The 22,116-nt window shown below is 53.6% G+C and overlaps 2 protein-coding genes across 38 annotated transcripts in view; one reads left to right on the forward strand and one right to left on the reverse strand.

The window, feature by feature from the left end:
* The window catches only part of ARSG (arylsulfatase G), a 102,004-nt gene that overhangs the window by 73,989 nt on the left and 5,899 nt on the right, over positions 1-22,116 (reverse strand). For 2 of the 14 annotated variants that reach the window (XM_069542305.1, XM_069542290.1), the window contains exon 1: positions 226-302. The exons of the other annotated variants lie outside the window; for them this stretch is intronic. The gene's annotated coding sequence lies outside the window, so the exon portion shown is untranslated. Of the gene's footprint in view, positions 1-225; positions 303-22,116 lie in introns of those variants that run through there. 14 annotated transcript variants of the gene reach the window in all.
* Positions 165-20,775, forward strand: SLC16A6 (solute carrier family 16 member 6). 24 transcript variants are annotated; one of them, XM_069542258.1, is made up of 8 exons: positions 335-393; positions 3,543-3,817; positions 6,801-6,928; positions 7,542-7,780; positions 12,386-12,529; positions 14,097-14,225; positions 16,487-17,278; positions 18,611-20,775. In XM_069542258.1, the coding sequence occupies exons 2-8, from the start codon at positions 3,587-3,589 to the stop codon at positions 18,862-18,864; spliced, it is 1,917 nt and encodes a 638-aa protein (XP_069398359.1). In that variant the 5' UTR covers positions 335-393; positions 3,543-3,586; the 3' UTR covers positions 18,865-20,775. The 24 variants fall into 24 exon arrangements, with proteins under 24 accessions (XP_069398356.1, XP_069398359.1, XP_069398373.1 ...); XM_069542274.1 differs by having other exon boundaries at positions 367-393; positions 6,801-6,890; XM_069542256.1 differs by lacking the exon at positions 335-393 and adding an exon at positions 502-696 and having other exon boundaries at positions 3,536-3,817.

Here is a 22,116-nt window from a genome sequence, read left to right on the forward strand (position 1 = left end):
GGCGCGCGCCGGGGACCTGCGGGCAGGGAGGCGGCCCGCGGAACCCGCGCGCCCGGCCGGAGGTCCCCGCTTTCTGCGCGGCCAGCGCCCGCGTCCGGCCCGGCTGGGCGCGCAGGGATGCGCGGGGCCAGGAGGGGCGGGGGGCGGCGGGCCCAGGATGCCGGCGGCCGGGGCGGGGGCGGCCCTGCGGGACCCCGCGGCTGATCGGAACGGCGAGGCCGTTACCTTCCGTGACCCCCGGCCCCGGCTCCGGGCGGGCGCGCGCCCGGCACGGCCTCGTCCACGTGGGCCGGCGCGCGCACGCCAGGCCGGCCCCCTCCTTGGCGGCGCTCCGCGCTCGCAGCACATGGTCGGCGGCGCGCCCCCGAGGCCGGCGGAGACCGGCTGCAGCCGGTATAGGATAAGCGATAGGCAGCGGCGCGGGGCCGGGGCGCGGGCGGCCGCACGCACGGCTCGGCTCGGGCGCGGGCGGCGGGGCGGGGGGCGGGGGGCGCGGCCCGGGGGCCCGAGGCGCGGGGGCGGGCGGGGGGCCGGGCGCCCGGGGCTCGCCCGCCGGAACCAACTTGCCATAGGCTGGGGCCCACGCCTCAGGGGTTAATCCTTTCTCGCGCTCCCGAACTGCTTATAAGGAGGGGGCGGCCCGGCCTCCGCCTTAATTGAGAGCCTTTGGGGTTTATTCTCCTCCGTCCTAACTTGGTGAGTTGGTTTTTATCATTTTACGTGTTTAAAAGTTTGATGGTGGGTTCTGGGTGGTGGTGTGAACACCTGTGTTCGGGGCTTTCGGGGGGCTAGCGCGGCGGGGAGGGTGGTTAGAGGGCGCGGGAGGGAGCCACGGAGAAGCCGAGCGTTTTGGAGACCGTGCTCCCGGAATCCTCGGCGACAGTTGGTACCGCTGGGGGCCCCGGGATGGCGCGCTGTCGCCGGTGTGGGCAGCCGAGAGTCGCCTGTCGGCGGCCCCGGAACAGGGGTCTGGCAGACACCTAAAGGCGGGTCTGGCCTTTGGGTGCCCCCCCGCCCCCCGCCCCGGCGAGGGTCTCTGTCGGCAGCGGGGGCGCCGCGCTGAGCCCGCTGCACGCATTTTCCGCATGAAGTTGTCCGCGCGTCACGGGAGCGAAATGTCAGAGGCACTGTCCCCAGGCTGGCGCGCGCGCGCAGGGCGGCCCCGGAGGCAGCGCCGGAGAAAGCGGGGGTCCCGGCCTCCCCCCACCCGCCGCACGCGCCGGGGCGGCCAACCGGGAGGCAGGGTCGGGCCCCGACAGCCGCTCGCCTGCCCTGAGCGGCAGGGCTGTCAGCGGACGGCTGGTCGCGCTCAACTTCCACGGTCCCCGGCGCTGCCCACCACGGGGAAGCGCCCGGGGAGCGGAGCGGAGCCGTGGCCAGGGAGGATGGTCTAGCGGAGGAAATGGGTTACTTCCTTCTGGTTTCCTTTGCAGCCTTCTTTTTTAAACGAGAGCCCCACGCTCCCCCAGCAGACAGGTGATAGAAGTTTGTTAGGTGGCTCTGAAACTTGTGAGCAAATGCAAGGACCGGGGGAGTGGTCAGTCTCAGAAAAGACTTCCCCGGAGCCAAGTGGGGCAGAACAAGCGGTGACGACTCGTCCACCTGGGAGCTGGTTTTGTGTGCACCATTTTAGACACCCCTGGGCAGCTCTTTCTGCACGGAGACGGTTTCTGCCCTGGGAATGGGATTTCTCTGTAATCTCATCATTTTGCAAATCATAGTAAGTGGATTAGGTGCAGGGTCTTGTTGGCAAAAAATAGTCCCAAGTGCTGCGCAGAGATCTGTAAGGGAGGGGTCTCCCCGGGTGCAAGCTCCAGCCCCAGCATCTGGTGGTGAGGCGGGGGAACAGTTACCCTGCCTGGTGGATATAGAAATACTTCTTCTCATAATTAAGGGAAGCCTGTCCAAGATAGAGAGTTCCAGTATGTAAATAAACAATGCAGCCAAGTGGAAAAGCTCTTCTCTCTTCATGAGAACCACTAACCCTGAGTTTTCCTTCTGTGGTTTCCCAAAAAGGACTTTCCTCGCTGGAACTCCTGAGGAGGACACTTAAATTAGGGGCTCTGGGTCCGCAGTCACCGTCTTGTAAAAGGGGTGAACCAGTTTAGCCAATGATTCAGCGCGGTCGGGGTGGCTGTCCAGGTTAGGCTTGGGACTTTTTTTTTTTTTTTAATAGCTCATGGAGGTGAACTTCACCTGAAGACAGACAAGTTCTGACTGCTAGGGCCGGAAACAACTTGTCAAAGCTGCTCTCCAGGGTACGCCTGTAAGAATGCTGGAGGGAGGCGGTGGCTCTGGAGGCTGCGCTTGCACCAGCGGCACCTCTGCCCACCAGAGCCTGCGTTTTGGGCTTCGCGCTGCTCTGACCCTGGACAAGCACCCTGATGGGCCAGCCCAGTCCAATATTTCGCATTCTTTATGCCTCCAGGCAAAGCTTTTCTCAGGAAATCAAATCGCAGAGAGATTCCCAGCTCCAGCAGCTTTCCAGGCCTTGGCAGAACAGTCATTTATTTAAGATTAGATGACCAAATACTCATAAGAAATCACTCCAAACGGCCCAGCGCGTTGTGTTCATCCTCTTCATTTGGACGAACGTTAGGGTGAGGGTGGGATGGCTGCCAGGAACCCCAGTTTGGAGTCTGAGCATCTTACCCTCCAGAGTAGCCACGCCTCACCCCTGCTTTTAGAGGGTGAAACTTAAGAGATGAAGTCATTCCCCCAGTTAATGGTAAATAGAAATTCAACAAATGCACAAGAACCTCACAAAGGCAGACCTGTGGGCCTTGGGTCAAAGGGCTTAGAAACGAATTGAGAAAGATGAAAGCGTCACGTAGGGTCAGTTAGGGTCAGAGGCTATTAGGAGTGGAGGTTTCTAGGGCAGGACGAGAGCTAAGATCATCCCTGTCTAGTTCAAGCACCCTGTTCACCTCTTGAGACTGAAGGTCAAGGAGCAGAGTGATTCTCCCCAGGCCACAGGGTCGCGCGACTGTATCCCCACAGTCACGGAATATCCCTTCCCGTCAGAGAAACGCATGTACTCAGAGAAGCAGACAGATATCTCCGTGTTCTGGAATTCTTAGAGCCTTTTAAGCTGCAGGCCTTGGTTTCTGGCTTTGTTTGTAGAGGCCGACCTGTTTGTTAAGCCGGCCAGCCTGCTGAGTGCATAGCAGCAGAGTCCAGGGAAGGTTTGTTCTGCCAGCAGGGCTTTGGGGGGCTAGAGCCATGCGCTGCTTCAGGAGCGCCCCAGGACACATACTGCGTTCAGTGAAGTTTTATCAAGCGCATACGGCGTGCCGAGCACACTGCCCAGTGCTGGGTCTGGGGCAGCAGCCCCTATGTGCAGGGCGTCCCCACTGTGTGTCACAGTGTCCGGGCTCCTCTGTTACCATTCTGTGTCACGCTCTCCAGCACTCGCTACACCAGAGCACAGAGTGCACTCGGGCGATACAGGAGTAACACTGGGGGGTCTCTGGGTCCTGGGGGGTCACCTTCCCTTTAAGGTGATCGCAGTAATAACGACCTCCCCAACTCTAAGAATGCAGGTGACAGTTACAGTCGTGTCTGGCTTCAGGGGAGGAGCCTGGATATGAAGCAAAGTTTGCAAAAAAAAAAAACACAGAGGCATCAAACACCCAGGAGGGCTGAGAGAGGAGACAGGAGGGAAGCAGCGGCCGCCATCCTGTTGCCAGCCGGCCCGGCACAGACCTCGCCAGCGTCAACGCCTGTCCACCCACGCCTGCAGGCATCACCTGGTGCTCACGCCTCCCTCCCAGCTCCCTGGGCACCCTGGGCCACCAGGTTCAACCTGAGGACACAGGTGATCGGGCACTAAAGGGTCAGCTGCCAGAGCTGGGTGGAGCTCTGAGGGGTCCCAGGGCCAACCTCATTTGACTAGTGAGGTGTTCAGGCCCACAGAGGCGCAGCAGCTTTCTCCAGGCCACACAGCAAGGGGGTGAGAGAGAGAGACGGGCCCGTGAGCAGGACGGAGCGCCGGCCTCGCCCAGGGCCTGCTGAGAGGAGGTGGCCTCAGCTTTGTGCGGAGACTGCAGGCTGCTCCTGCTTCTCCAGTGAACGCAGTAGTCGCTCAGTCGTGTCCGGCTCTTTGCTACCCCCTGGACTGCAGCCCGCCAGGCCCCTCTGTCCATCGGATTCTCCAGGCAAGAGTACTGCAGTGGGTTGCCATGCCCTCCACCCAGGGATCGAACCCGGGTTTCCCTCATTGCAGGCAGTTTCTTTACCAGGTGAGCCTCCAGGGAAGCCCTGCTCCGCTCCGCTAAGCACCACCCAACCGAAGATCGTGCCTCCGTGCCTCCGTCCCGCAGCAAGCGAGAGAGGCTCCTTTTGTCCCCCTGGGGCCTTTATCAATGTCAGCCCAATGTGTTTTTGTTCAGGTTGGCCTGAGCCCGCTATTAAAATGCTCGGATTTCCAGGGCCCCCTTCTGGGTCAGATCGTGCCCATGTGGCCTTGGACTTAGCCGCCACTGCTGGCCGGAAATGTGCTGAGTTCCGGAAGGACACGGCTGAATGGTTTTAAGATGTGATGGGATTTCAGCCTTAAGGGTTTTTATCATTATCATCAACACACGCTGAGCCGTGGAGGCGGAGGCCACCTCTGTGCTGTCACCGACCCCCCCACCCGTAGGCCCAGGCACCTGGCAGGTACGTCCTTGTGTGCAAGGTACCTGCGGGGTCTGTAGGGACCCGGGCCCCAGCTTTTGTTTTCCATGAGCTTATAACTTAACTGAGCAAATAAGACAAGTGCATACAAGTAGACAGCGCCCCGTTTTTCAAGGATGCTTGTCCCACGAAGAGACCCCTGAGGTTGAGTGGATCAGAGGAAGCCTCACGGAGGAGGAGGACGCAATGGAGCCACACCTTGTGGGCGCCAGCTGTACAGGGGGGGCCTCCAGCCTGGGGAGGGGGCATGGCCACAGGCAAGGGGGCTGGAGGCTCCGAGGCCTGGAGGGGTCCAGGGTGGCCTGGCTGGCTAGTTGAGTCCTAGAACAGGCAGGGGTAAGGCTGCAGAGGTCCGTGGACAGGGGGTCGGGGGGGTGTCCAGCTAGGAAGGACATGGAACATCAAGCTGGTCCCGTGGATTCTGTCCTTCGGAAAGAGGAAAGCGCTGAAAAAGTCCGAGCAGAAAAATGTCATGACGGTGCAGCATTTCAGCAAGATTAATCATACCAGACACGTGGAGCCAGTTAAGACACCAGTGAAGGTGGAGCTCAAAGGAATGGCCGAGTCGGGGAATGAGAGGGGCAGGTGACCTGGGCTGTGGGCCCCCCGACACCCACTTCTTCCCTCCCGGGGGTGACCGTGGTGCCAAAGCCGACACTGGTGTGGATCGGGTGGCCGCGAAGCTCGGTCCTGTTTCCCACACCAGCTCACAGAGAGGCCGGAACGAACTTTCTGGTCCCCCCAGTACATGTTCTTTTTTGCTTCTCAGTCGTAAGCCCACTACTCTTGGCGTGCCTCTGCCCCAGCCGCCTCATCCTGGGGGTGAACTCAGAAAGTCTAAGGAAGGAGGCGGCGGCCTCCACCCCGAGCCACCGAGTTCTCTGCGTCCCATCTTCCCCTTCCACTCTCAGGCATGACACGCGGACTCATCAAAACAGAAGCCTTTGCTGCAGGGAGCATAAGCTTCTTGAAGCATCGTGTGCCCTATTTTATGCAACCAAATAGCTAACAGTAAGAGGGTAAACTGCGTATATAGTCCTTTCAAAGGACTAGGCTGATGTGCTGTCGGTAGGCTGAACAAGATGAAATGAGGTCAGACTAGTTGCTTTGTAAGAGTCTTAGAGCAAATTCTGAATATTGGATCCCTGCATCAGAAACTGGCCAGTCACCAGCCAGGTGCGAGTCTGTCCTGTTAATTCTCCTTCGCCCTCCGTTAGTAATAAGCCCTGCCTCAGGACATGCGCCCTGCAGCGCAGGGCTAGGTTGCCTGTACACTCTGAACGTTCACGGGGATACAGCTGCACAATTTCAGAGGATCCTTAAACTCAAGGTGTTGTCATTCAGTCCCTTAGGTCGTGTCCGACTCTCTGCAACTCCACGGGCTGCAGCATGCCAGGCTTCCCTGCCCTTCACTATCTCCTGGAGTGTGCTCAAATTCACATCCAATGCATCGGTGATGCCATCCAAGCATCTCATCCTCTGTCGTCCCCTTCTCCTCCTGCTCTCAATCTTTCCCAGCATCAGGGTCTTTTCCAATGAGTCAAATCTTCGGATCAGGTGGTCAGAGTATCGGAGCTTCAGCATCAGTCCTTGCAGTGAATATTTAGGGTTGATTTCCTTTCCAGTTGGCTGGTGGGTTGACATTAAGAGCTCAGAGACCACAGACTCATTGACTCCTGTCAGTGAGTTTAGTTGGGCTAAGAACATACACGACTGTTTGAAAGTGTTTGCAGCTGCAAAGGTCTTGAAAATGCCTGTGTTTATGGGCTTCCGTCCACTGCAGAACCACAGGGACTTAAACATCCCTGCCTCCAGGATTCGGAGAAGGCAATGGCACCCAACTCCAGTACTCTTGCCTGGAAAATCCCACAGAGGGAGGAGCCTGGTGGGCTGCAGTCCATGGGGTCGCACAGAGTAGGACACGACTGAGCGACTCAGCAGCAGCAGCAGCAGCCGCCTCCAGGAGTAACTGGAGTGTGTCCCCTTAGTGGTGGTACAGCCCTGTCTGTTCTGATGTTTGTTGCAACTTGAAAAGCACAGTGAAGTCGGGGGTAACTGGCTTAAGTGCCCTGGCTGCCCAGACCCCCGAGTCGATGGCGCCTGATTTGGCCCTTACATCCTAGAGTGTTGGTCCTGTGTGGAGGAGGTCCAGCCCTCAGACATCACGGCGCTGTGAGGAGCTTGATCGTGCTGAGCCGGCTCCCAGGAGACAGGTGCCCACGTTTTCATCTGCCCCATTCCGGTCCTGCAGGTGCGTCCGCACGTGACCCCAGACCCTGATCGGATGGGAAGCACGCGGCTCTGAAGGACCCGTGGCACCGGGCAGACGCAGGGCGTCTCCCGCACTTGGCCCTGGAGGGTGGCCTGTGCGCCTCTTCCTGGGCTTCGTTTCCGACCCACGTGTCTTCTGGTCAGTTCAGAACCTAAACTTGTCTTCAGGTTCACGGTCAGCATGGACGCCTTTCTTCATCCTCCACAGTGCCTCTAAATATCCTGCCCGGGCTCTTTATGTTTGTGTGGTTAGTTTTTCCCATTAACTGCCATGGCTTGGAAACCCAGCTTCCCCAAGGGCTCCATATACAACACAGAGATAGCTCCTTAGGTGATAGCTAACTGGCTAGAAGGATGGATGGGTAGGTAGACGAGAGACAGATGACGACAGGTAACAGGTGACAGACGTACAGATAAATGGACAGATATAGCTGGGTAGATGCTATTCAAAGACACTACCCTAACTGCACATGATTTAAATGTTCATTGACCTAAGAACTGTAGTAAGTAGCTCTTATCCGTGATGTCCAGTATTAGAATCATCTACCCTCAGGCCATTGCTGGTCTAATTTTGTTTTAATTTTTTCTTTCAGGTTAAGAATGTCCCATAAGAGACTGCAGCTTTGTTGCAGAGCCAATGTTTACACTCAAGTGCCTGACGGTGGGTGGGGCTGGGTGGTCGCGGTTTCCTTTTTCTTCGTTGAAGTCTTCACCTACGGCATCATCAAGTCCTTCGGCGTCTTCTTCAATGACTTAATGGACAGTTTCGATGAATCCAACAGCAGGATCTCGTGGGTCATCTCCATCTGTGTGTTCGTCTTAACATTCACAGGTTAGTACGTCTTTCAGCTTCAACGCCAGATAAGCATGTGTGTCTTGGCAGTTTGCCTAGTGAGGTAAGAGAGGCTGAGGAAGACGGTCTGTTTGCCAGACCTGACCGCCGTCAGTTCAGGGCACGCGTGTTAAAGGCCTCCCGTGCACGCTCTTAGGGTCCTGCAGAGTACCCTGAGGACAGCGGTAAGCTCCAGCTCACGGGGAAGCTAGTCGTTTCCTAGAGAAGAAACGTCACAAAGTCTTCGGCATCCCGGGCCCTGGTCTCGTAAAAACGTGCTGAGGAAATGGGTGGAAACTGCAGGTGTGGCTGCAGGCAGGAGAGAGATGCAGTGTGTGAAAGCAGAGCGTGAAAAATGACACGTTTTCCAGAGGGGACGTTGTGAATTCCAAACACCGCTTTCCCTGAAGGAGTTCCCGTCAGGTACAATGCGTTGTAGTGTAATTCTTAACACACTCACTTTCGCTTCGTCCCCTGGAGACCTAGCAACACGGCGCAGCAGTGAGGCCTCGTGATGGTTCATCCGTCCATCGGGCCCACGGCAGGCTGTCCTGAGCAAGCAGGCCGTCGCACTTACCCCGTGTTAGTGGGGCCGCATTCAGCCTCCCTAACTTAGGTTCACATCCTGCCACGGAGCCGTCGCCGCTAGTTTTCTGAAGTGTCATTCGCTCTGCTGACTCTCTGTGACCCCGTGGACAACCTGCCAGGCTCCTCTGTCCATGGGATTCTCCAGGCAAGAATACTGGAGCCAGTTGCCATTCCCTTCTCCGGGAGATCTTCCCGACCCAGGGAGCCAACCCAGGTCTCCTGCATCGCAGGCGGACGGTCTGCCATCGGAGCCCCCAGGGAGGCGCAAGCTTCCTGTCTAAGTGTGCTCAGGTTTCTGCCCTGCACTGCCTGAAAGAGGCAGCGCCACTGTTCTCTGCTGGAGTCAGACTTCCTCCCCTTGGTCCCGATTCCGTCTCCTACATGCTTCATGGACGCGCTCCGAGTTCTGCTGTGAAGATTAAGATGATTTCTTAATTGGCGGCCTGTTTACTTTCTTGGAAAGATAACTTACATGGACTAGAACCAAAATTTTACATTTGGTAACTGAAATAAGAAAATTCCAAAGTTGAACTTTAGCCCTTTTCTAATACAGTCAGCAAGAAATACCCAGTTAATACTACTGTAACAAAGATAACTTTCTTAACTTTAATTAATTCACTAACTGATTTGTTCGGCCATGCTGGGTCTTAGTTGCAGCATGTGGGTTCCAGTTCACTGACCAGGGATCAAACCTGGGCCCGCCGAGTTGGGAGTGCAGTTTCTTAGCCTCTGAAATGCCGGGGAAGTCCCAGAAGATGTTCTGAATGCTGTTATGTTGTTGTTATTGTTCAGTCACTAAGTCATATCCAACTCTTTGCGACCCCATGGACTGGAGCACGCCAGGCTCTTCTATCCTTCACCATCTTCCAGAGCTTGCTCAAACTCACGTCCATTGAGTTGGTGATGCCATCCAACTATCTCATCCTTTGTCGCCCCCTTCTCCTCCTGCCTTCAGTCTTTCCCAGCATCAGGGTCTTTTCCAATGAGTCGGCTCTTCAGGTGGCCAAAATACTGGAGCTTCAGTTTCAATCCTTCCAATGAATATTCAGGGTTGATTTCCTTTAGGATTGACTGCTTTGATCTCCTCATTGTCCAAGGAACTCTCAAAAGTCTTCTCCGGAACCATAATTGGAAAGCTGAAAGCATCAGTTCCTTAGCGCTCAGCCTTCCTTATTATGGTCCAGTTCAGTTCATTTCAGCCACTCAGTCGTGTCTGACTTTTTGCGACCCCATGAATCGCAGCACGCCAGGCCTCCCTGTCCCATCACCAACTCCCGGAGTTCACTCAGACTCACATCCATCAAGTCAGTGATGCCATCCAGCCATCTCACCCTCTGTCGTCCCCTTCTCCTCCTGCCCCCAATCCCTCCCAGCATCAGAGTCTTTTCCAATGAGTCAACTCTTTGCATGAGGTGGCCAAAGTACTGGAGTTCAGCTTTAGCATCATTCCCTCCAAAGAACACCCAGGGCTGATCTGCTTCAGTGGACTGGTTGGATCTCCTTGCAGTCCAAGGGACTTTCAAGAGCCTTCTCCAACAAGTTCAAAAGCATCAATTCTTCGGTGCTCAGCCTTCTTCACAGTCCAACTCTCACATCCATACATGACCACTGGAAAAACCATAGCCTTGACTAGACAGACCTTTGTTGGCAAAGTAATGTCTCTCCTTTTAAATATGCTATCTAGGTTGGTCATAATTTTTCTTCCAAGGAGTAAGCGTCTTTTAATTTCATGGCTGCAGTCACCATCTGCAGTGATTTTGGAGCCCAGAGAAATAAAGTCATCCATTGTTTCCACTGTTTCCCCATCTATTTCCCATGAAGTGATGGGACCAGATGCCATGATCTTCATTTTCTGAATGTTGAGCTTTAAGCCAACTTTTTCGCTCTCCTCTTTCACTTTCATCAAGAGGCTTTTTAGTTCCTCTTCACTTTCTGCCATAAGGGTGGTGTCATCTGCATACCTGAGGTTATTGATATTTCTCCCAGCAATCTTGATTCCAGCTTGTGTTTCTTCCAGTCCAGCGTTTCTCATGATGTATTCTGCATATAAGTTAAATAAGCAGGGTGACAACATACAGACTTGACGTACTCCTTTTCCTATTTGGAACCAGTCTGTTGTCCTATGTCCAGTTCTAACTGTTGCTTCCTGACCTGTATATAGGTTTCTCAAGAGGCAGGTTAGGTGGTCTGGTATTTCCATCTTATGAAGAATTTTCCACAGTTTATTGTGATCCACACAGTCTAAAGCTTTGCCATGTCAATAAAGCAGAAATGGATGTTTTTCTGGAACTCTCTTGCCTTTTCCATGATCCAGCGGATGTTGGCAATTTGATCTCTGGTTCCTCTGCCTTTTCTAAAACCAGCTTGAACATCTAGGAGTTCACGATGCACGTATTGCTGAAGCCTGTCTTGCAGAATTTTGAGCATTACTTTACTAGCGTGTGAGATGAGTGCAATTGTGTGGTAGTTTGAGCATTCTTTGGCATTGCCTTTCTTTGGGATTGGAATGAAAACTGACCTTTTCCAGTCTTGTGGCCACTGCTGAGTTTTCCAAATTTGCTGGTATATTGAGTGCAGCACTTTCACAGCATCATCTTTCAGGATTTGAAATAGCTCAACTGGAATTCCATCACCTCCACTAGCTTTCTTCTTAGTGATGCTTTCTAAGGCCCACTTGGCTTCACATTACAGGATGTCTGGCTCTAGGTGAGTGATCACACCATTGTGATTATCTTGGTCATGAAGATCTTTTTGTATAGTTCTTCTGTGTATTCTTGCCCCTCTTCTTAATATCTTCTGCTTCTGTTAGGTCCAGACCATTTCTGTCGTTTATCGAGCCCATCTTTATGGTCCAGCTCTCACATTTGTACATGACTCCTGGAAAAACCAGAGCTTTGAGTAGACGGACTTACGCAGAATGCTTCCATCCTGGTCACTAATGCCTGAGTCTGCGCACTGCCTGAAAGTGGCCCTGGTGATTTCATTCTTCGCTGTATTAACACATGAGCTGATGCTCTGCCAGCATTGAGAGAGATGTACGGCCCAACCTCAACACCACTGAGTGCTTTCCTGGTGGTTCTGCTCTTTCTTCCCCCTCCGAGTCTGGAGGGTCCCCTTGTCTCCTTGTACTCAGGGGCAGGGGGCCGGGTAGCAGTGGTAACCCAAGTAACATATAACTAGGAAACTTTTTGCCAGACTTGGATGTCCTGGGGGACAGCGTGCATAGAAGCTGTGCCAACTGAAATGCATCAGCCACTTTGAATTATCCGTCCCATGGCTCGCCTGCTTCTGCTTTGCAAAACAGAACCCACCATACTTTCATACCATTTGCAAAAAAGTCAAGTGGAATTTGACCCTAAATGGAGTCTTGTTCAAAAGAATCCAAAGCCATGAGTGGAGAGGGAAAAAGTGACAGAGTCGTTGGAAATCGCGTGTTTATTGCGGAGTGACTCAACTGTAATCCATCTCCCGTTTCACAGGGGCTCCTGGGGGGTCAGAGTCTGTCATCTAAGAAGATGGGTGTACGTTTTAGACTGTGACTCTGGCTTTCCCTTTGAGGAGCCCCCAAAAGAGATTTTAGAGGATGGGATCTTACAACGGACTTACAGGCACGAGAACAGACTTGTGGTTCCCAAGGCGGGAAGGAGGCGGTGTGGGGTCGGCCAGTGCAAACTAGCGTGTGCGGAACCGATGAAGGGCCAGGGCCTCCTGTGCGGCACAGGGACCTGCATTCAGCGCCGGTGAGGAGCCTCCGCGGGCGCACTCCCTGTGGTCCAGTGGTTAGGGCTCTGAGTCTTCCCTGCCGGGGGCCCGGGTTCAATCCCTGATGGGGAACTAAGATCCCACCAGCTGCAGTGCAGCCGAAAACCACAGTGAGAGAAAATTCTAAAGCATTTATGCAACTGAATCACTCTGTTGAGAGTCAACTACACTTTGGTAACAAGGTGAAAAGACAGACACCCGGGGAGGCGGGGCTGAGGCCCTGGAGGCTGATGCCCGTCCCGCTCTCCTCTGCAGCCCCGCTCTCCACGGTCCTGAGCAGCCGGTTTGGACACCGCCCGGTGGTGATGCTGGGCGGCCTTCTGGTCAGCGCGGGCATGGTGACGGCCGCCTTCTCGCAGAAGGTCCACCACATGTACATCGCCATCGGCGTCGTCTCTGGTGAGCACCTCCCCCGGGCTCGCACCTTCTCCGGAGACTCGGTGTCGAAAATGGGCAGTGGGGAAGGAGGGACCCATTCGCATTTCTCCCTCCCCTTCTCTTTCCTCTTTAAAGTGAGGGCTGTCCCACATCTCTGCTTCTGAACTGGGCCGGAAGCGCTCCTCTTCTCAACGCCCAGGACTTTCTGTCTGATGTTGTTTTAATATTTACCGATGAGAAAGAGAACTTCTCTTTCGCAAGAGTTTGCAGGCACAAGACGTCCTTTTCACAAAGTAAGGTTTGAATGTCTTCAACCAGCGCTTCCCAAGTCTGGCTGTGAGAAGTCTGAGCTGTAGGGGAGGGACCAGTGCTGGACCGAGGGGTCTGAGGAAACTTTTCCCATTTCAAAGGAGTCTGTACATAAGTCACAGATTTTATATATATATACACACACATATAACTGACTTTCCTGACAGCTCAGTTGGTAAAGAATCTGCCTGCAATGTAGGAGACCCCAGTTCAATTCCTGGGTTGGGAAGATCCCCTGGAGAAGGGAAAGGCTACCCACTCCAGTATTCTGGCCTGGAGAATTCCATGGGCTATACAGTTGCAAAGAGTCAGACACGACTGAGCAATTTTCACTTTCTTATATATATCATAAGTATATATATAAAATTCCATAACTCTATATATAACTCTCTCTATATAACCCTCTATAACTATGTATATATAAAACTCTGTATATGTGTAATTCTGTATATAACTAAAACTTTTTCCCTTTCAAAGGAGTCCACACATTACTCACAGATTATATATAATTATCCCTACACACACACACACACACACACACACACACACACACACCAGCTTCCCCAGTGGCTCAGTGGCAAACAATCTGCCTGCAATGCAGGAGACGCCAGACACACAGGTTTGATCCCTGGTTTGGGAAGATCCCTTGGAGAAGGAAATGGCAACCTGCTCCAGTATTTTTGCCTGGGAAATCCCATGGACAGAGGCACCTGGCAGGCTACAGTTCAAGGGGTCAGAAAGAGTTGGACTGAGTGACTGAACACACACACAGATAATTCTTTCTATATAACTAAATACATGCACGTATACATAGAAAACTTTCCCCCTTTAGTGGAGTCCATGCATTACTCAGATTCTATATAACTATATATACGTACATAGTGAAGATCTGCAGGCTTTTTCCCATATATTTCTGCACATACAAAAACTCAATTTATTTCCAAATAGAAGTCTTATGTAAAAACTATATTTGATAAGGGTTCTGTGCACTGTGAATTATATAAATCTGGGGGGAAAACTGCAGAAAAGTAGGAAAAAAATTCCACGAAACAGATTTTCTGTTCCCTTTTTTTTTTTCCTTACAACAAGCTTCCCAAAACAGCTCTTGCAGTTTTTCCAGACCTCTGATGAAACCTGCTTTGCTTTGCTCCAGAATGAATTTCTGGGCTCCCCGAATGTAATCATTTCTGAAATAAGCGCCCAAATCCCAGCGCTCTGAACGCACCCTTCGGGCATCAGCCGGCGAGAGGTTCTCACTGTCTCCCTCGTCCCATCACAGGCCTGGGGTTCTGCTTCAGCTTTCTGCCGACGGTCACCATCCTGTCACAGTACTTCGACAAGAGGCGCTCGGTGGTCACGGCGGTCGCTTCCACGGGAGAATGTTTCGCCATGTTCGCCTTTGCGCCAGGTAAGCGGACGGCCAGAGCGTGCGTGTTCCTGGGAGCCGGCCCTTCGTGCTCGAGGTCGCGCAGAAGCGCAGGATAAGTGTCTTCTCCAGTCCGGCACCTTTTCAGGGTCTGTCCTCCCTCACCCCCGTTTTAGGAGTTCAAACATTTTAATACTCATCCAAGTTTACATAAATAGGAAGCAGCGTGTGTGCGTGTGTGTGCATGTGTGTGCTTGGTCACCCTGTCGTGTCCAACTCCTTGCAGCCCTATAGGAAGGTACACGGCATATACTCAGCGAGGAAGCTTGAACTGTCGATTCCGAAATAGATCTGGGGGCTGCTTATACTATTCTGTTTCTCTCCTTGGTCAAGAGAGCCATATTCTGTGCAGATTTAACTGGTGCTGGTGAAGTCGGGTTCCTTAGCTATGTGTGGATGACCTCACGGGGAGACTTTTATCCCTGGTTTAGTTCCCCATCTTAACTGTGAGCTTGTGACTCTCACCAACCAGTGGTAGAGAAATGACCTCGGAGACCTGGACTCACCTCTTACCCTGCCGTTCTTTGGTGAGTGTGTCGTGAATGGCAGTGGCGTTCAAAGGAGACGCAGGGTTTCAGGGTGGCACGTCGCGTCGGAAGCTTCTCAGAAGAACCAGTGCGTGCTTGGCTACAAGCACACAGACAGGAAGCTGTTCCTCGCTGAGTTTCGGTGACAGCAGGCACATGGGTGTCCGTCTTTGCACCTTCTGTTGGTTTGAAATGTTTCAGAATAAAACCTTGAGGGACAGTCAGTGGCCTGCGAACCCCCTAAAGGTGGAAACTCCCATCTGGGTCCGGCTTTATTCCCTAGCTCATCCCTGGCACCTGGCAGGCAGGCACCAAGCAACGTCAGATGGAGAAAAGGAGACCAGTTATTGCCTGAAGAGGGTCAAAAGCACTTGGAAATACCCAAGCCTGAAAGAGTTTACAATTCTGAGTTTTCCGTATTAACGGGAGAAATAGAGGTAGGAGCAAAAAAGTGCTGAAGTAGTAAATGGAGCCCCCCCCACCCCCGGCCCAGAAGATGGGGCTGTCTCGCTAAGCCCGTCTTCTTAGTAACCAAGTTACCGCGTCTCTTAAACCTGACTGTCACCTCTCACACTGAGAATCGAGTGAAGAGAGATTCTCAGGAACATCATTTCACCTTCCTGGGATAATGACAGAGATACTTGGAATCTCGTGGGGCCTGTTTATCCTCTTGTCACTGGGGAGCTTGAGGCATCCTTCGGCCCGACCCCCCTCCCCATGCCAGGGTCCCGCCCTGGCTTCCAGGATGCCTCTAGGCTGGCAGGAAGGTAGTTAGGGCATCCCGCAGACTAGAGAGCGGAGGATAGCATCAACCCAGCTCCTGACAGCCCTGCACTGCGATCACACAGTAACTGTTAATTCTAGGGTAGCCCTATGAGCTTTCGGATTCTTAGCTGGCTCTCTCCTTCGTCTGTTACTGTTGAGAGCTAAAGGAGTGTCTGGAGAAGGGTCCAGCTCAAAGGGTAGAAGTTCCGTTTTGAAAAGGCCAGAGAGTCAGTATTTCAGGCTTCCCGGACACAAGTCCTTGTCAGATCTGCTCACCTCTGCGGTGACAGCACAGGGACAGCTCAGACGGCGCTGAAGAATGCTCCCAGCTGTGTTCCAGTCGAGGTCTGTGACCCAAGCCGGGCTGGGGCTGGGGCTGGCCAGCAGGTCGCCTTCCGTGCACGCTGATGCGGGTCACAAGCTTCGTTCACTTCTTGTGCCTCTGCTTGGAGGAAGGCACCCCCAAAGCTCCCCCGCAAGCCTGGGCTGGAGGTGTTTGTCCCGTCTCGTCCTGATGCATCTTCGTCCTCTCGAGCCCTGAAGGCGCCCAGGGACGATGAGTGTTGGGCCGGCTTTCCTCCTTGCTGCGCTGGGGCTTCGAGGCCGCGCCGGCGCTTCTCTGGCCGCGTCGCCCGAGGGCATCTCCCTGTGGTGGCGCCTCGTGGCCGAGCGCGGGCGCCGAGGCGCTCAGCCTGCAGGAGTTGCAGCTCGTGGGCCCAGCAGTCGCGTCGCACGGCCTTCAGTCACTGCTGGGCGTGTGGGATCTTCTGGAGCAGGGCTCCAGCCCGGGTCCCCTGCGCTGGCAGGCGGAGCCTTTGCCCCGAGCCCCCGCAGAAGTCCCAGCTGAGGCGTCACCGTTCGTCAGCCCCCGCCCGCAGCTGTCTTTCCTCCGCATCCCGAGTCCCCCGCTGACCCTGGGTTTTCTTTCTGCGTCTCCCCCGCGCCCCGCAGCCATCACGGCCCTGAAGGAGATGGTTGGCTGGAGGTACAGCATGCTCTTCGTGGGGCTCCTGCAGCTCAACCTTGTGGTCTGCGGCGCGCTGCTCAGACCCATCGTCATCGTCAGCACGCTGGGGACCCCCGAGACCCCCGCCCCCGAGCACCGGAAGGAAGCGCAGTATATGCTGGAGAACGAGAAAACCCGCACCTCCATCGACTCCATCGACTCCGGAGTGGAGCTAACTACCTCACCGAAGAGCGTGCCTGGCCACCCGGCCGCAGCGGAGCCCGCGGCCGAGCTGCAGGCCCGGGGCCGGCCCGGCGCGCCGCTGCTGGACTTCTCCGTGCTGACGGAGAGGAGCTTCGTCTGCTACACGCTCTTCGGGCTCTTCGTGACGCTGGGCTTCTTCGCCCCGTCCCTGTACGTCATCCCGCTGGGGCTCAGCCTCGGCCTGGACCGCGACCGCGCGGCGCTGCTGCTGTGCGCCATGGCCGTGGCCGAGGTGTTCGGCCGCATCGGGGCGGGGCTGGTCCTCAACCGCGAGCCCATCCGCAAGGTCTACATCGAGCTCGTCTGCGTCGTCCTGCTGACCCTGTCCCTGTTCACCTTCACCTTCGCCGCGGGCTTCTGGGGCCTCATGGCCTGCAGCGTCTTCTCAGGGGCCATGATCGGGACCGTGGCGGGCACCCACATCCCGCTGCTCGCCGAGGACGACGTCGTGGGCATCCAGAAGATGTCGTCGGCGGCCGGGGTCTACGTCTTCTTCCAGAGCATCTCGGGGCTGGCCGGACCCCCCCTGGCAGGTAAGCTGCGTACACAAGGGAGTGCCCTTGTGGGCTAAGCTTCCCCTTTCTTTCCCACGGTGGTTCAATCCCAGGATACTGACTGCAGTCCCCAGTGCCCTGCGGTAGGGCCTTGTGTCGTCCATCCCGCGTGTATCGTTTGCACCTGCCGACTTCAGGCTGCCCCGCCCCGCAGCCCTTCCTCCTCACAGCCACGGGTCTGTCGTCTGTGAGCCCACCCGTTTCACAGGGGCTTTCCCCTGTGTCTGAGATTCCACGTACAAGGGTACCTGTTACGAGTCGTGCCAGCTTCCTATTCAATCAAATGAGAAACAGCGTCTGTTGATCTTGATACTTGCAGAGCATTTTAGTGGTGTCAGGATGGACAGTATCTGAGCCACTGCTCTTGACTTACTGTGAGGATGTGAACCCCGGGGTGTGTCAGCCCCCAGCCCGAGGCAGGATCGGCGCCCCGGTCGGGAGGGACTGGGGTCTGCAGCCTGAGCCGCCTGGGCGTTTGCTACCCGGTCGCCTTGTGAGACGCTCGGCAGGGGACACAGGGATTTTTGACCTCATTACACTCTGACTTTTCAGAAAACAGGACTGAGGGGCTTCTGTAAGCCAGTGTCCCTTCGGGGAATGGCTTTTAGGGAACTGAACCCAGAGCAGCACTCTACGGAGACTCCGCGGGTCACTTGGGAACATATCCTTGTAGGAAGGACGTGTCTGTTTTATATCTTGCGTGCTAAGTCTCAGTCATGTCCAACTCTTTGCGACCCTGTGCACTGTAGCCCGCCAGGCTCCTCTCCGCCCATGGGATTCTCCAGGCAGGAATACTGGAGTGGGTTGTTACTTCCTCCTCCAGGGGATCTTCCCAACCCCGGGATCGAACCCCAGGTCTCTTACGTCTCCTGCACTGGCAGGCGGGTTCTTTATCACGAGCGCCACCTGGGAAGCCCCGTTTTATATCTTGGACCGGAAATAAGTCCTTGAGGTTACCACGATTACACATCGTACCCAGTGACCCAAGGTGGACCAGGGTGAAGTTCCCAGAGCTCCTTGCTCTCAGGAGAGGATGTCAGGCTTCTTCCCAAGGAAATGAACGTCTCCCTGATCGCATGTTTTACGTTCTTGGCCAGGACAGACCTGCCCACAAAGAACATACAAAGGGACAGAGTTTTCTCAGGTGCTAGCTGTCTCCTCTCCCGTCTAGAAAACACTCCTACCTTCCAAGCTCTTTTCTCCTTTAGAAAGCCAGACAGAACCAGGGAGGCAGAGAGCCTGAGAGGTGCCGAGCGGGGGGAGCCAGGGCGGGGTGAGGGTCTGCGTGGCTGACGTCCGCTGCCCCCACAGGTGTGCTGGTCGACCAGAGCAGGATGTACAGCAGAGCCTTCTACTCCTGCGCGGCCGGGATGCTGGTAGCCGCCGTGTGCCTCGCCCTCGTGAGACCCTGCAAACGCGGGCTGTGCTGCCGGCCCCGAGCCCAGGAGGGCAAGGCCGAGGGTCCCCGCGGGAAAAAAGCGTTGCAGGACATCCCCGAAGACTTTCTGGAGATGGACCTGGGGAAGACCGAGCCCAGAGCTCCTGCAGGAACGGAGCCCGTCTGACACCCGCGCCCGCCGCTGCAGCGCCGGGCTGGGGAGGGCGTGGGGCGGGGGCCCGGGGCGGCAGAGCAGCAGACCGCCCGCCCGCTTTCCGACTGCACTTCAAAGGGAATGTATGCGAGAACCACTACCAACATCCTTCTTGTTTTCTTATAAGTTTTCTTTTTTGCTTGTTTTTTTTATGCCAAAACAAAAGCCTTTCTGTGCGTCAGCCTGGCTGGGTTCAGCAGCAACACAAAGACAGGCAGGAGGGCCCTGGGCCCCGCTCCGGGTTTAAAATAGGGACATGAACTGGCAAAGTGGTTTGAAGAGCTCTCACGTTTGAGAAGCCGCTATCGTAGAAACTGACATCTGGCCCAGGCCACTGAAATGAAATCAGCCACTCAAAAAAAAAAAAAAACAACAACAAAAAAAACCAACTTACATCATTTTAAAAATTCCTCATTTGCAGAACTATGAACATACTGTTTAAAAACCTTTGAAAAATTCTGAGGTTTCCATTAACACATTAGGGCCTCTGAATTTTCCAGATATTCCATGGAAACAAAGTACAATCTAAGACCAAACCTTTGGCCAGTAAATGGAAATTTTTAAAAATATACGTAACTTGAACTTCAGAAATGTGAAGATGATCAGTTCTTTGTACGGCCAGTCATTCACCAGTATCTCAATACAGAGCACACAGCACGGCATTCAGAAATGGATTTCCTGTTGCTTTTTAATTATTCAGAAATATGTGATTGTAGTGTCTTTAATTTAAACCACTATTTATTATTAAGTTATTCTAGAATGAATAAAGTAATCAAAAGACAGTCTGAGACATAAGCAGAATTTTCACCTCCCTTCTGCAGTCCTTGACACGCCTCTTTAACTTGTAAAGTTACTCTCTAAAAGGCCGAGTTGTAAGGATTCTTCAGTGTGATGGCAGTGTGTATGATTTAAAAGGGGTGGGGGGGATGAACAGCAAATCGCCTTAGCTTTTTAAAATGATTTATCACCTAAGAATACTTGAGGATCTTCTTTGATCAGAATTATATCTCATTGAATTGTTGAAGCATTTGATTTTTTTTTTTTTTACCATCTCACTGTTGAAGCATTGCTGTGTTTCACATGGGGTAGCAGAGACAGTTAATTCACCGTCGTGAGTTGCATCCTAGAAAGCCTGATTGCTCTGTGTTACAGGGTCACGATTCTTCGTGGCGTTACACTACACGGATAGCATTTCCCATGTGCACGGTTTTTTGTTGTTGTTTTTGTTTGTCTGTAAAAGGGCGGGTTTCTGTAAAAGGACTCCCATGTCCTGATCTACAGGTGACGGTCAGAACCGCTGCTCCGTGTCTACTCATTTTACTGTTAATTTTTGACAACTCAGGGGGAAAAAAAATATAACAAGCCTAGTTTGGTTCCAGGTACACACAAGCTCGAATGTTTCTCTGCACTGAGACGAATGTGGCATAGCTCACCTCCGCCTGCTACGTTTCTGTATAGCGTTGGATCAGCCATAGAAACAGGACAATCTGTAGACCCTGGGGAGGGCGGGGAGGAGGCAATCACCGCGTGCCCGTCAGAGACAGGCACAGCTGGGACGGGCAGGCGGGGCAGACGTCACTGCCCAGAGGGACTCGCAGCTTGTGGCACGCTCGCAGGCTTCACGACTTCAGCACTTTACTACATTTTTTACTATGAATGTTCGATACAATTTGATATTTATAACTGGTTTCAGAGCGATCTGCTCAAGACGTCCATTCTGTTAAGTGCATGGGAAAAAAAAAAATGTATGCCAATTTCAGTATGTCGGTAACTGAGGTTTTTAAATGTCTGGAAGAAAATGAAAACAGGATTGCTGATTTGTTCTGTATTCCGTGACATTCTGGTACTTCTAGATTTGCAATAAATGTATGGCTTTTTTATTTAGAGGGAGTGGTTTGTTTCTCATTGACACCTCAGCATGCATTGTTGGGTCCAACAAAGCTTTTAAAAACTCAGGGAGGACTCGTTTAAAATAACATTTTCCGAAGCTTTTCTACAACGTCTTTTAACTGTACTAGAGACACATTAACAGTTCTAAGATGTGTTCGTTGAACGGCATTATTTCATGGATGAGTAGCAAATGAGTGAAATGATCCAGTGACCGCAGAATGATAGCTAAGCCCATCACAAGCAGCAGGTGAGAACTGGGACTTCCCTGGTGGTCCAGGAGCTAAGACTCCGAGCTCCCGGTGCATGGGGCCCAGGTTCGATCCCTGGTCAGGGACCTGGATCCCACAGGCTGCAACTAAGAGTTCGAACGTTGGAACTAAAGATTCTGCACACCCCAACTAAGAACCAAATATTTTTTTAAAAAAGTAGTAAGTGTAAACAGTTTAGACTAACCATATGCAGTAACAGAACAGGCCTAAGAACCAGCCTAATCTGTGAGGAAACAGCATGACCTCTGCACGTGGGGGTCCATGAAAACCTTTTCTGTTAAACTCCAGACAGGAACTGCCGCAGGGTTTGCGGGCCCCACAGGCTCAGGCACAGCTGCTCAGCTCACCTCTGCAGGGCAAGAAGCGCCGCAGACAGAACGTGAAATGGGTGAGGATGGCCGCCTCCATGAAAGTCAGTTCACGTGAAAGAGACAGCGGGCCCCCAGCGTTCATCGCGGCACTGTGCGCAGGGGCCAGGGCATGGAAGCAGCCGGGATCGGCAGACGGGTGGGTCAGGAAGCTGTGGTGCGTGTACACAGTGGAATATTACTCAGCTGTAAAAAACGGACACATCTGAGTCAGCTCTAATGAGGTTAATGCATCTGGAGCCCATTACAAAGTGAAGTCAGAGAAACACCAATGCAGTATATTAACGCAAACACATGGAATTTAGAAAATCCGTAGTGAGGATCCTATATGCAAGGCAGCAAAATAGACACAGATGTAAGGAACAGACATTCGGACTCGGGGGGAGAAGGCGAGAGTGGGACGATGTGAGAGAACACCAGTTGAACCGTGTTTATTACCGTATGTAAAGCAGATGACCGGTGCAAGTCCGATGCTTGAAGCAGGCACTCAGAGCCGGTGCTCGGGGACAGCCCGGAGGGAAGGGTGGGGACGGAGGTGCGGGGTTCAGGATGGGGGACACACACCCCCCTGGCAGATTCATGTCGATTCTGGCAAAACTACCACAATGGTACTAAGTAATCATCCTCCAATTAAATAAATTTTAAAAAGTTAGCTCATGGATACTGAAATTTGAATTCCATAAACTTTCCACACACTG

The sequence above is a fragment of the Ovis canadensis genome, chromosome 11 (assembly GCF_042477335.2).
Source record: "Ovis canadensis isolate MfBH-ARS-UI-01 breed Bighorn chromosome 11, ARS-UI_OviCan_v2, whole genome shotgun sequence".
In the NCBI taxonomy this organism is placed as follows: domain Eukaryota; kingdom Metazoa; phylum Chordata; class Mammalia; order Artiodactyla; family Bovidae; genus Ovis; species Ovis canadensis.